We start from the raw sequence: 14,479 nt of genomic DNA on the forward strand, positions 1-14,479 counted from the left end.
GGCCAACTGCACATTTATTTGGACATGCATGTAGGCTATTGACAAATCTGTTAAAAAAGTTTGTGACTGCTTGTAAATATGTTTTGAAAAAACTCATCATTATCTTTGTAATAAGAATACCGCTCATTGCAGTAAGGATAAAAGTTTTTGTGTGATGGTGAAACAAAGAAATGAAACATTTGAAATTCTTGAATAATCTTTGGGTTTTTTGGGGGTCTCTAACGATACTCATTCAACCATTGGTGCTGGTTTGAGAGCTGGCCTTACCAACATATTCATTGTATTGAACATCATTGCCTGACTTCATGGCTCTGCTATCAGCCAAATTCTGCGCTTACAATCACCATTCTCTGCTTACTGTGCAAGCGCTGAAGTTCTGCGCTAGCTGTGTAACATGTGTAAGCGAAGAATGCCTAGTATTGTGGAGTACGCGCCCACCCAAGCAAAAGTTCCTGCTTACCCGTGAAATACATTCGCAGGGAGCCGGAATTCCCTGCTTATGCAAGCACAGATTCTTTGCATACGGTAAACAGAGCCATGAAGTTGGGCCCTTACTTGGTACAGGGCAATCCTTTAGTTTTGGAGCCCATTTTCCACACCATAGTGTACACAGCTAGCTTCTAGTGTAATAACCAGCGGTAAGAATTGGCTGTATGGAATCTGTCTGGTATTGCAAAGTTGCATGAGACATAACAAACAAAAGTGCAACTGGTTCATTACATATATTACAGAATATTTTATTTCTACTTTCTCAAATGCCAATCTATTTCAGTTGAAATTGATATTGAAAATATTACACCTCGTCATCAGTAGAATTTAAAATCATTTATTTAACATACATGTTATATTAAGACTGGTTAAATATTTCACAGAATCCTTTATTTTTACTTTCTTACATGGCACTCAATTTTAGTTGGTTTAAGTATTGAGAAATCTTACACATTTGTCATCAGTATAATTTGACATCATTTCTAACTACATGTATCTATAAAATCAAATAATAAGTTGTGTTTGTGTAAACTACTAGAGTTGGTTAATGGCATAGAGTTATATATAAGAACTAGAGGGCGCACTGGCCTATATACGCGCCGTGGCATGCGCACAGGCGGCCATTTTCTAAGTTGACAAAACAGCGTGTGTTTGTGCGGCCATCTTGTAAGTTGAACAAACAGCATCGTGTGAGCGTTCAATAAAAAAAACTCAAACATGTATTTCATATCCAACGCGCGTACAGAATGGCGCTTGCCATCTTGCGGTCCCGTCGCGTTTGTGCAAGAAGCATCACCAGTGCGCCCTCTAGTTCTTATATATAACTCTATGGTTAATGGTTTTATATACTTTACAATAACTCATAAATAACAAACTGGATGAGGTTTAGACAAAATAGGTTTAACAAAACCAGTTATATGTGGATTTTTATCTTTCAGTGTGAAATTTCTTTAAAAAAATATTATTGTACAAAATTTGAAATGTGAAACAATGTGTAATTTATTTTGGTCTGATGCTGTGTGTTGTAGTCAAGTAGCTTTGTGCATCAGACTTAAAGACACTGGACACTATTGGTAATTGTCAAAGACTAGCCTTCACAGTTGGTGTATCTCAACAAATGCATCAAATAACAAACATGTGAAAATTTGAGCTCAATCGGTCGTCGGAGTTGCGAGATAATAATGAAAGAAAAAACACCCTTGTCACACAAAGTTGTGTGCTTCAAATTCTAAATCCGAGGTCTCAAAATCAAATTTGTGGAAAATTATCTTTCTTGAACACTACATTACTTCAGAGGGAGCCGTTTCTCACAATGTTTTTCCCATTACTCGTTACCAAGAAAAGTTTTATGCTAATACTTATTTTGACATTTTGAGTAATTACCAATAGTGTCCACTGCCTTTAAATTCTTTTTGCTGAGGTGTGGGTTCAAATCTCGGTCATGACATTTGTGTCCCTGAGCAAGACACTTAACTATAAATGCTTCTCATCACCCAGGGGTAAATGGGTACCTGTGAGGGTAGAGATGGTTGTTAAGAATGATTTAGCTTGGTGCGCTACATACTTAGCAGCAAAGGCTGTATTCTCCCCAGCCAGCTGAGATGGTTCAAGGAATGATATTATGGCCAAGTGACCAGGGGTGGATTTCACAAAGCGTTGAAACTAGTCTTATCTCGAACTTGGGACTAGCCTTAAGTTTTTAATATCTCAACCCCAAGGGTAATGAACACTCCCTGTGACGTGTAAGGGCCGGTTCGTTTGTTACAGTTGGCAACGGGCCCACCAGTGTTGTAATGTAGCTCTAACCACCTTCTTCTCCCTAGTCTTGATTGTTAATCTCTTCAGCCTGGACTAGGTCTTTGTTTGTTGACGTCATATTCAAGGATACCTCCCAGAACATAAACTGAAAGACAGAATCAAACATCTCCATTTATTGAAATTATTGAATCATAATCAACTGTTAAGGCTGAGTCACACTGCAGCGATAACGAAAACGATAACGATCACGATGCAAAGAGAATGCATTTTTGGTTAAATTGCTCCATGCAGAATACGCAACGCTCATTCAACCAATAGAATGCGTTCTCTTTGCGTCGTTATAGTTATCGTTCTTGTTATCACTGCAATGGGACCGGGCCTTTAAGCTCAGTTCATGCTCCCTGCGAATGCCACAATAATTTTTACGTCACAACTCATCTACTCACAAATTCACAACAAATACTTTGTAACAGTGTGTTCAAATCCTTCTGAACATTTAATATGAAAACTGCCATTCAGGAAGTATGAACCGGGCTTTAATAAGAAAGGTGACTACACTATCTTCTAACGACCTATGTTCTAAAAAAGATAAAGATAAAATGCAACAATGGGTGTAGGAACATAGGGATACCTGAATGTAGTGGTGTAACCATTTGTAAAACCTGGAAATCTTTTAAGCGTTAATTCTTAGTAATGGGGTTTCTTGCTTGGTGTATTTCTTGACCTTGGAGTCTTGTTTGTGTTAGTCGGAGTCTAACACCTTTACACAAATTGGTTTATAACTTACCCCTGGTCGCTCGTTCCTGCCTGAAGCCAATCTTCATTCGCTTCATTCTTTGGCTACAATTCCTTTCCTCTCAAGCTCCTATATTAAAGAAAAGTAGAATCTTGTGATACACTAAGTGAGAAGACTTGTCTTTGACAATTACCAATAGTGTCCAATGTCTTTAAGGTGATCCCCTGGCTGCCTCTTGCCAGATTGTGTCATAAACTTGTGTGTGATCCCTAGCTACATGGCAGCTAATGGTTTTATGGCTTCTGACTTGCACGGAACAAAGCTATTGACAAGACAGTTGGTGGAACACTGAGATCTCAATCGAGAGGTCGTTGATTCAAATCCTGCTCAGACTAGTCTTGCTTTGTTCGACCCCCAAATCATTTTAAAATTTACCCAGTCAGTTTCCCTCGTGGTTTATTATAATATAATAAACCACGAGGGAAACTGACTGGGTAAATGTTCATTGTGTCAAATGTTATCATTTAAATATTCCAACGGACAAACCTTCTTGATTTCATTAGGAAACTCTGTGATGTTCTCCTTCACACATTGGAGACAGAAGCGTTTTGTGTAGAACAAACTGCAGTCCTGAGGCAAGTCAAAATCATGGAACAAATAAATAAAAGTTAAAACTAAATATCTTGTTTCGTCCAAGAGAAGCACAGCAAACAGAAGCAAGATAAACCATGCAAGCAATGTGATGGAACTGATGAATTCTGTATACCTGGGGTTTGTTCAGCTATCGTCTCTAGCGGAACGAACCTCATAGTAGTTGTACACTAAACCGAGTAGTTGGGGCGCTGTACTCTTTAAAACAAATTCATCTGCGGTCGTACCTGTATGACGGCAGATGTCTTTTTTTCTTTAAGGAGTACAGCACTCTAGGTACTGGGTCTAGCCGTACATGTAGTTCACTTATTTGTGTCATGTGATCGTGGCTTTGCTGCGAACCGCAAGTGATATATCACTGGCCGATTAACCAGGACAGTGCATCCACACATGACTTCTTGGCTCGATAAGTTGGACCAAGTTAGTTTATAAATCTTGGCAGAAGGTGGCCAGTCAAACTACCAATATGATTTGGTAGGATTACCTGCAGCCAATTTCACGAAACGCTAGCATTAATCCTATCTCGAGTTGGATGCGGATGGGCTCAATGCGTCCTACGCGTTTGGATAAGGAACTTAACTCGTCCTAAAGTCCCAAGATTAATCCCAAGTTAGGAAGAGTTTGGTGAAAAAACGGCATGCATGCCTTGGAGAAGTTCTTCTGGGCTGATCCACTGGGCTTTCATCAGTCAAGTTACCCATTTGCTCAGTTCGTCTACCCCCAAAAAGTCCAACTGATGGTAACATGGTTAACTATAGTTAGACCCAGTAACTGGGGCACTGTACTCCTTTTCATTACACTAGCCGACCGATAATGACAACATTTTGAAAAAAGGAGTACAGCGCCCCAGTTACTGTGTCTAAACTATAGTCTTACTGATATATTCTTTCTTACCTGGCCTGCACAAACTGCTTTCCTACAAATTGAACAGTGTGATCCAACGGTGATGTGTCTTTTTTCTGCCACAAATGGATCCTTCAGAATGTAAACCTCTTCCTTTAAACTGAAACAAAAGATGAAATCTAATTGTACTCACTGATGCAAAAATAACTGTGTTTAATAACAATACACCTACATCTTAGCCTGCCATGCCTGCCTCACTCATGGTTGCGATTACAAACCCTCCTCCAGACGGCCTGGTGGCCGTGGCCGTCGGGAGGAGGGTTACATTATCGCAACTACCTCATTCATTAATAATAATGTACATTATTCTCCTTTTTCTCCCTCATCCCACACACTTGATATTATTATTTGTGCTTCCATCTTTTTGTGGTCAAACCAGCTCCTTCCCTCCCAACACTTTTGTCTCCCTCTTTTTGTTTACCCCCTTTTTGTGCTTCCTGACTCTCTCTATAATCGTGTGTTTCAAATTCACTGCTTTCCTTGGTTACATATTACTATTAGCCTTCGAGAAAAACTCTGCTCTCCCAGGGTCGAAACGTCAGGCCATCAATTACAACTATTGTGTTTGCAAATATAAATTGAAAATACAATCAATGACAATCGACAGAACAATGTTTTTTTGTGGACGTGGACGTTGTTTGTATAACTTACGACACAGCAGCATGAACAAACGGGGGCTTGCTTCCATAATAATCATACGGTGATTTGAAGTCACAGACATCACACTGAAATTGAGAAGACATTCTTTGGTAATCTGGAACGACAAAACTATCAAGACATTCAACAGTGTAAACAAACACATGTGCGTACACACTGCCTGCTAAATAAATGCAGATGTCTGTTCGAGAAGGGCGCCCTCAATAGTTAGCGATTTCCAACACTTACCTAACTACATCGCGACCACGCCCACCTCCCAACCCATTGTTACGAGTGCGTGAAATTTCTCAAAATTAATAAGATGGTGTAAACATGGAGGAAAGAAAATTCCTTCCTCCATGGTGACTTGATTTTAATGAACGATTACATTTTGTTATTATTTGTGATGTGGTCTTTGACTGAGGGCACATGTTTAAACCGTTAGCCAAAGCAAAACGACGGTACCCCTTTACTGCCTCGCCCCATCTAAACATACAGTAGGGGTCTGGGTACCCGACGGCTTGACGCCGTGACGCGATATTCAAAATGGCCACCAGCCATGCTTGGTTGTGTTTGTTAACACCGTGGATTTATTACGACCATTTGATGTTATTTAATGCCTCTAGAGGTAAGCTTGATCAGGTAATTTAATTAAGTACAAATTGTAGAATAGAAATAGGCCTCGTGGGGGCCGTGTAAACATCTTGACTGTCTTAAAACGGGTAGGGTTTTGGCACTTCTATTTTGACCATCATCAGTATTCAGTGCCCGGTAAACAACGGCACTTGACAGCAGGCCGGACAGGCTGTGCACGTTTGGCCCATACGGTTCATTCTATTGTGTTAGTCAATGGCGACTATAGCTGTCAATCAAGTGAATACAATCGCCTTTTCTGTTTAGAGTAGGTTATAGGGGGTTTACATAATCAGTTACCACTTGTAGCTTTCATCCTATTGTGTTTCTACCTCAATGAGTGTATAGTTGTATCTGAGATCATTTTGTGTAGGCTTATTGTAGAAAACGATACAAAAGGATTTTGTTTAGTGTAACAGCAGTTGCTAACTGAACAAAACATGGTAAAATGGTCTCACGTTTCAACCTTTACAGGGTCTTTCTCAAAGGCTGCCATTCTAAAACGGGTTCAAGCTACATTCATTCACCATAAATTTGACCAAATATTGTTTGTCTTTTATGTAAAAACAATGTTAGGGGTATTGATTTGAAGGGGAAAATGGTGTTGATTTTAAGCTGTTAATCTTATAAAAAGGGCATCCTATGTTCCACGTTGTGTGTTTTTAACCAAGCCCAATTTACGGTAAATAAATACAACAAATAGTTTATACAAGCAAGAGTTAGTAGTATTATTCATAAGGAACTTAACATGTTATTTTACAGAGTGTTAATCGTTCATCATTTGGTTTTAAATGGTAGAGTACATGTACTTGTACAAGCTCTTCTTTAAAGTAACGACCCATGATTACAATTATTTAAAAACGAATAGAATTTTTGTATTTTTCTTTGGCAAAAAATAATTAAAATTTGAAGGTAGGTTGTAAGTATTAAAAAAAACAAAAAAACAGACATAAATTAATTGTTTAAAACCAAATTAAAACCAAAATTCAGGTTGTTCAGTCATTTCCAACGAGTTGTAGATTTGTTTAGTAATAACGTTTCTAGAAACAAATTCTCAGTAGTACTTGGTAGCCCTAATGTTGCCACACAACCAAATTATTGAAGCCCACCGCCACCCTTCCTCCACCACCCTACCCCCGCAATCCTACCCCCGGGCAAACCTAACCCCGCCACCCTTCCTATACCACACCACCGTCGCAACCATACCCCCGCAACCATACCCCCGCAACCCTACCCCGGACCGCCAATACCCAGTGCATCCGTTCATAATGGGAACTCAATTTCTATCAGCGAGTGCCTTAAAGGCAGTGGACACTATTGGTAATAGGAGACTTTCCAACGCTAGGCGGCAGCAGACATACCGGGTAAATTTCCATTGTTTACGTAGTTCTGAACATGCGCATAATTCTGAGAACAATGGATTTACCCGGTAAGTCTGCTGCCCTCTATCGTCCCAGAAAGTCTCCCATTGTCAAAGACCAGCCTTCACAGTTGGTGTATCTCAACACATGCATAAAATAACTAACCTGTGAAAATTTGAGCTCAATCGGTCATCGAATTTGCGAGATAATAACGAAAGAAAAAACACCCTTGTCATACGAAGTTGTGTGCGTTTAGATGGTTGATTTCGAGACCTCAAGTTCTAAATCTGAGGTCTCGAAATCAAACTCGTGGAAAATTACGTCTTTCTCGAAAACCATGGCACTTCAGAGGGAGCCGTTTCTCACAATGTTTTATACCGTCAACCTCTCCCAAATACTCATCACCAAAAAAGGTTTTATGCTAATAATTATTTTGAGTAATTACCAATAGTGTACACTGCCTTTAACCCAAACATTAGTTCGCCGAACCAATGCATGTGTTCCCTACTATGATTTGTTCACAGGCCTACCAACAGCATGTTCCTTCCACTTGAATTATTTTCTAAAAGTCGGAACCATATAGAGTCCCCCATGTTTCCTAAATAAATTAACTTATGGTCAACACCTACAGCATGTGCCTTAAACTCATAATGTATAATTTTCTATAAGTTTCAAACGAAAGAGTTCACCCTATATGCGTATAGTTTCCTAAGTAAATTAAGGTCCGTACCTACACCGTATGTATTATTCTCCTTGAATTATGTTTTAAGTTGGAATCAAAGAGTCCCCCAGTATCATATTTCCTAAGTAAACTAATAGTAGGCTTAAGTCCATACCTACAGCGTGTGCCTTCAACTCAAATTTATTTCTAAGTCCAAACCAAAGAATCCACCCATTATGTCTATGTTTCCTCATGTAAACTTATGCTCCGTATCTACAGCGTGTGCCTTCAACTCAAATTATTTTCTAAGTCCGAACCAAATAGTCCCCTATAAAAACAAATGCCGATGTTTCCTAAGTGAATTAATGTCCCATATCTCCAGCGTGTGCTTCCGCTTGAATTATTTTTAAGTCCAAACCAAAGAGTCCCCTATATGCCTACGTTTCCTAAGTGATTTATAGCTCCATACCTACAGCGTGTGCCTTCAACTAAAATTATTTCCTAAGTCCGAACCAATGTTTCTTAAATTAACTAATGGTCCATACCTACTGCATGTGCCTTCCACTTGAATTATTTTCTAAGTCCAAACCAAAGAATCCCCTATAATATGCCTATGTTTCCTATTAAACTGATGCTCCATACCTACAGCGTGTGCCTTTCAGAGTCCCCTGTTTACCTACCTATTCATACGTATAAAGCACTGACTTTCCCATACCATAGCATCATGTGTAAAGGATTCCAATCGCAAATTATATACTAAAATATAAAGCACTGACTTTCCCATACCATAGCATCCAAAGAATTCCACTCGCAAATAATATACTAAGTATAAAGCATTGACTTTCCCATGCCATAGCATCCTTTGTAAACAACTCAACTCGCAAATTATATGTTAAGTGTAAAGCACTGTATTTCCATGCCATAGTACCCTGTGTAAAGTATGAACCGAAGGTTTATCAAGTCCAAAATGCGTATTTTAATGGGGGGACCCACCTAGGTGTTGTGGGTAGGTGTCGGTCTCCGAAGCGAAAGGTCCCCGGTTCGAACCCTGGTGGTGGCAGAGCCTCTCGATACGAGCCCAGGTGGTGGCAGCTTGGTGAGTGACCGACCGCGAAGTCTCGACTCACCGCGCAGTGGCACCCACCGCTCCTACTCGCTTAGAAAAGAAACTTAAAACTTAAAACTTAAAACGAACCTATGAACTTTTTTAAAATGATTTTTTAAATTTGATGGAAAAAGACTTTTCTTAAAAGGCCTCGAAGTTTTCTGTAACGGGATTCGATCCCGGGACCTTTCGGTCCAGAGTCCGGAGCCCTTCCACTGGGCCACTGCTCCTTCTTACTAAACATGCGTTCGAGTTTAATTTTAAACCTTCGTATGAACAATTTTAAATCAAAATGGAATTAAAAGAACACCCAGGATTCGAACCCGAGACCTTTCGGTATACAGTCCGAAGCCCTTCCACTGGGCCACTGCTCCTTCTTACTAAATATGCGTTCGAGTTTTATTTTAAACCTTCGTATGAACGATTTTAAACCAAAACGGAATTAAAAGCACACCCATGATTCGAACCCGGAACCTTTGGGTCTAGAGTCCGGAGCCCTTCCATTTGGCCACTGCTCCTTCTTACTAAATATGCGTTCGAGTTTAATTTTAAACCTTCGTATGAACAATTTTAAATCAAAACGGAATTAAAAGAACTCCCAGGATTCGAACCCGAGACCTTTCGGTATAGAGTCGGAAGCCCTTCCACTGGGCCACTGCTCCTTCTTACTAAATATGCGTTCGAGTTTTATTTTAAACCTTCGTATGAACAATTTTAATTAAAAACGGAATTAAAAGAACACCTACGATTCAAACCCGGGACCTTTCGGTAAAGAGTCCGGAGCCCTTCCACTCGGCCAGTGCTCCTTCTTACTAAATATGCGTTCGAGTTTTATTTTAAACCTTCATATGAAAAATTTTAATTCAAAAAGGAATTAAAAGAACACCCATGATTCGAACCCTGTACCTTTGGGTATGGAGCCCATAGCCCTTCCACTGGACCACCGCTCCCCTTACTTATTTTGCGTTCGAGTTTAACTTTAAACCTTAGCACGAACAACTTTAAATCAAAACAGATTATAGCGTTTACCTCCCACTCGCATGTTATTAAGTGTAAAGTAAGGATTTACCTATGCCATAGGGTACTGCGCAAACCAATTGTGTTAAGAGTAGTAAAAGAACAGCCGGGCTCGAACCCAGACCTTCGGGTGTAGAGTCCAGAGCCGTTCCACTGGACCACCATCCTTTTTACAGAAATTGCGTTTGAGTTTAATTTTAAACCTTAGGTTAAACAACTTTAAATCAAATTGTAGTAAAAGAACACCCGTGATTCGAACCCGGTACCATTTAGTATGGAGCCAAGAGCCCTTCCACTGGGCCATTGAGTCCTCTTACTTGAATTTTGATCTAGTTTAACTTTAAACCTTAGGTTGAACAACTTGAAAACAAAATGTAGTGTAAACAAAACGCCCATGATTCGAACTCGGTACCTTTCGGTGTAGAGTCGGGAGCCCTTCCACTGCGCCACAACTATTCTTACTTAGACTGCGTTCGAGTTTGTTTATAAACCTTAGAATGAATAACTTTAAATCAAAACGTACTCGCATGCTATGAAGTGTAAAGCAGGCATTTCCCAATGCCATAGGGTACTGCATAAACCAAGTACCAGTACCCTTTGGTATGGAGTCCGGAGCCCTTCCATTGGGCCATCAAGTCCTCTTACTTTAATTGCGTTCGAGTTTAATTTTAAACATTAGAATGAGCAACATTAAATAAAAACGTAGGAAAATCACATATACGGGGCTCGAACCCAGTACCTCTGGGTATGAAGTCCGGAGCCCTTCCACTGGGCCACTGTGTCTTCTTACTTAGGATCCCCGAGTTTACTTTATTACCTTAGAATGGACAACTTTAAATCAAAACCAATATGTTTCGTATGCCTTAAGCTGGCAATTTGATTAAGTGTAAAGCAAGAATTTCCCTGTGTCATAGGGTTATGCGTATATCAATGATCTTAGATTGGTCATAGAAAAAGAACAGCTGGGTTCGAACCCGGAACCCTTCAGTTCATAATCCGGAGCCCTACCACTAGACCACCACTTCGCTTATGTGACATGCGTTCGGGTTTAATTTTAAACCTTAGGACGAACAACTTTAACAACTAAAACATATGCAGCATATTCAAACTCGCCAATTGTTTACCTATTAATGACCCAGTGTATAGAGCAATGATTTCCTTATGCCAGAGTTCCCTCTACCCCACCCACCTCCAAGTAAATTTAGCAACGGCCCTCAGCGGAGAAAAAGGAACACTCGTGTTTCGAACCCGGTACCTTTGCGGCCAGAATCCGGAGCCCCTTCCACTGGGCTACTGCTCCTCTGCCTAATTTGCATATTTCTGTAGTGAAGAGTCTCAGAATGAATTAACTGTCGCCTGTTTCACTCCACTGCGGGAGGAAAGCCTCTTCACCAAATCTCCATTCTGTGTTGGTGTGTAAGTATTCGGGAAATTTGGACTGTACGAGGGAGTTTTGGCATGCATGGGGGCCAGTCAGTGTGACGGTATCCTGGATAAGTAAAACACATATTCAAGTTCCCTTTCAATGGACCACTGCTCTTCCTACATTAAAACCCTAGACATCAAATAAAAAGGGCCTAATTAAGATCTTGACTTTGAGGCATTGTCAAATCCGAATTTAGCAAACACCAGTGTAGACGTTTTTTCACCCTCGAAAACTTTTTCTCTCCGATTTGCCTCAAAATTTAACCAAATGAAGTCCTTTATGTTACAAAGACAGTCTCCAAGTTATACGTTGCTGGAACAATGGGATGGCTCTAAATAATTCAGTTTTAGCATGTTTTTGAACCGTCGTTTTATCCGAATTTAGGCAATATCTCAAAAAGTTGACACCGTAGACGAATAAAACCAAGATTTTTGTGATCCTCGCACCCTTTTACACATGTGTATGAAATTTCAGGCGATTTGGAACACAAACATTTTGGCAAGTTTTGGGAAAAAACGACAAGGGGTATAACTTGACGTTTTTTCACCCTCGAAAACTTTTTCTCTCCGATTTGCCTCAAAATTTAACCAAATGAAGTCCTTTATGTTACAAAGACAGTCTCCAAGTTATACGTTGCTGAGACAATGGGATGGCTCTCAATAATTCAGTTTTAGCATGTTTTTGAACCGTCGTTTTATCCGAATTTAGGCAATATCTCAAAAAGTTGACACCGTAGACGAATAAAACCAAGATTTTTGTGATCCTCGCACCCTTTTACACCTGTGTATGAACTTTCAGGCGATTTGGAAACTAACAATTTCGGCCAATTTTGGAAAAAACGACAAGGGGTATAACTTGACGTTTTTTCACCCTCGAAAACTTTTTCTCTCCGATTTGCCTCAAAATTTAACCAATTGAAGTCCTTTATGTTACAAAGACAGTCTCCAAGTTATAGGTTGCTGGAACAATGGGATGGGTCTCAATAGTTCAGTTTTAGCATGTTTTTGAACCGTCGTTACATCCGAATTTAGGCAATATCTCAAAAAGTTAACACCGTAGACGAATAAAACCAAGATTTTTGTGATCCTCGCAACCTTTTATGCATGTGTATGAAATTTCAGGCGATTTGGAAACTAACAATTTCGGCCAATTTTGGAAAAAAAACGACAAGGGGTATAACTTGACGTTTTTTCACCCTCGAAAACTTTTTCTCTCCGATTTGCCTCAAAATTTAACCAAATGAAGTCCTTTATGTTACAAAGACAGTCTCCAAGTTATAGGTTGCTGGAACAATGGGATGGCTCTCAATAGTTCAGTTTTAGCATGTTTTTGAACCGTCGTTATATCCAAATTTAGGCAATATCTCAAAAAGTTGACACCGTAGACGAATAAAACCAAGATTTTTGTGATCCTCGCGACCTTTTACACATGTGTATGAACTTTCAGGCGATTTGGAAACTAACAATTTCGGCCAATTTTGGAAAAAACGACAAGGGGTATAACTTGACGTTTTTCACCCTCGAAAACTTTTTCTCTCCGATTTGCCTCAAAATTTAACCAATTGAAGTCCTTTATGTTACAAAGACAGTCTCCAAGTTATACGTTGCTTGAACAATGGGATGGCTCTCAATAATTCAGTTTTAGCATGTTTTTGAACCGTCGTTTTATCCGAATTTAAGCAATATCTCAAAAAGTTGACACCGTAGACGAATAAAACCAAGATTTTTGTGATCCTCGCACCCTTTTACACATGTGTATGAAATTTCAGGCGATTTGGAACACAAAAATTTTGGCAAATTTTTGAAAAAACTACAAGGGGTATAACTTGACGTTTTTTCACCCTCGAAAACTTTTTCTCTCCGATTTGCGTCAAAATTTAACCAAATGAAGTCCTTTATGTTACAAAGACAGTCTCCAAGTTATACGTTGCTGGAACAATGGGATGGCTCTCAATAATTCAGTTTTAGCATTTTTTTGAACCGTCGTTTTATCCGAATTTAGGCAATATCTCAAAAAGTTGACACCGTAGACAAATAAAACCAAGATTTTTGTGATCCTCGCACCCATTTACACCTGTGTATGAACTTTCAGGCGATTTGGAAACTAACAATTTCGGCCAATTTTGGAAAAAACGACAAGGGGTATAACTTGACGTTTTTTCACCCTCGAAAACTTTTTCTCTCCGATTTGCCTCAAAATTTAACCAAATGAAGTCCTTTATGTTACAAAGACAGTCTCCAAGTTATAGGTTGCTGGAACAATGGGATGGCTCTCAATAGTTCAGTTTTAGCATGTTTTTGAACCGTCGTTATATCCGAATTTAGGCAATATCTCAAAAAGTTGACACCGTAGACGAATAAAACCAAGATTTTTGTGATCCTCGCGACCTTTTACACCTGTGTATGAACTTTCAGGCGATTTGGAAACTAACAATTTTGGCAAATTTTTGAAAAAACTACAAGGGGTATAACTTGACGTTTTTTCACCCTCGAAAACTTTTTCTCTCCGATTTGCCTCAAAATTTAACCAAATGAAGTCCTTTATGTTACAAAGACAGTCTCCAAGTTATAGGTTGCTGGAACAATGGGATTGGTCTCAATAGTTCAGTTTTAGCATGTTTTTGAACCGTCGTTATATCCGAATTTAGGCAATATCTCAAAAAGTTGACACCGTAGACGAATAAAACCAAGATTTTTGTGATCCTCGCGACCTTTTACACATGTGTATGAACTTTCAGGCGATTTGGAAACTAACAATTTCGGCCAATTTTGGAAAAAACGACAAGGGGTATAACTTGACGTTTTTTCACCCTCGAAAACTTTTTCTCTCCGATTTGCCTCAAAATTTAACCAATTGAAGTCCTTGATGTTACAAAGACAGTCTCCAAGTTATACGTTGCTTGAACAATGGGATGGCTCTCAATAATTCAGTTTTAGCATGTTTTTGAACCGTCGTTTTATCCGAATTTAAGCAATATCTCAAAAAGTTGACACCGTAGACGAATAAAACCAAGATTTTTGTGATCCTCGCACCCTTTTACACATGTGTATGAAATTTCAGGCGATTTGGAACACAAAAATTTTGGCAAATTTTTGAAAAAACT

At 39.4% G+C, this 14,479-nt stretch overlaps 1 protein-coding gene across 1 annotated transcript; it reads right to left on the reverse strand.

The window, feature by feature from the left end:
• Window positions 1-1,942: 1,942 nt before the first annotated feature.
• Window positions 1,943-5,378, reverse strand: LOC117307100 (cysteine-rich DPF motif domain-containing protein 1-like). The gene is made up of 5 exons (XM_033791759.1): window positions 5,189-5,378; window positions 4,529-4,637; window positions 3,530-3,613; window positions 3,035-3,112; window positions 1,943-2,392 (listed from the first exon to the last, which is right to left on the reverse strand). Exons 1-4 carry the CDS (start codon window positions 5,278-5,280, stop codon window positions 3,077-3,079), a joined length of 321 nt encoding a protein of 106 aa, XP_033647650.1. The 5' UTR covers window positions 5,281-5,378; the 3' UTR covers window positions 1,943-2,392; window positions 3,035-3,076.
• Between the last annotated feature and the right edge of the window lie 9,101 nt (window positions 5,379-14,479).

The sequence above is a fragment of the Asterias rubens genome, chromosome 2, assembly GCF_902459465.1.
Source record: "Asterias rubens chromosome 2, eAstRub1.3, whole genome shotgun sequence".
NCBI lineage: Eukaryota > Metazoa > Echinodermata > Asteroidea > Forcipulatida > Asteriidae > Asterias > Asterias rubens.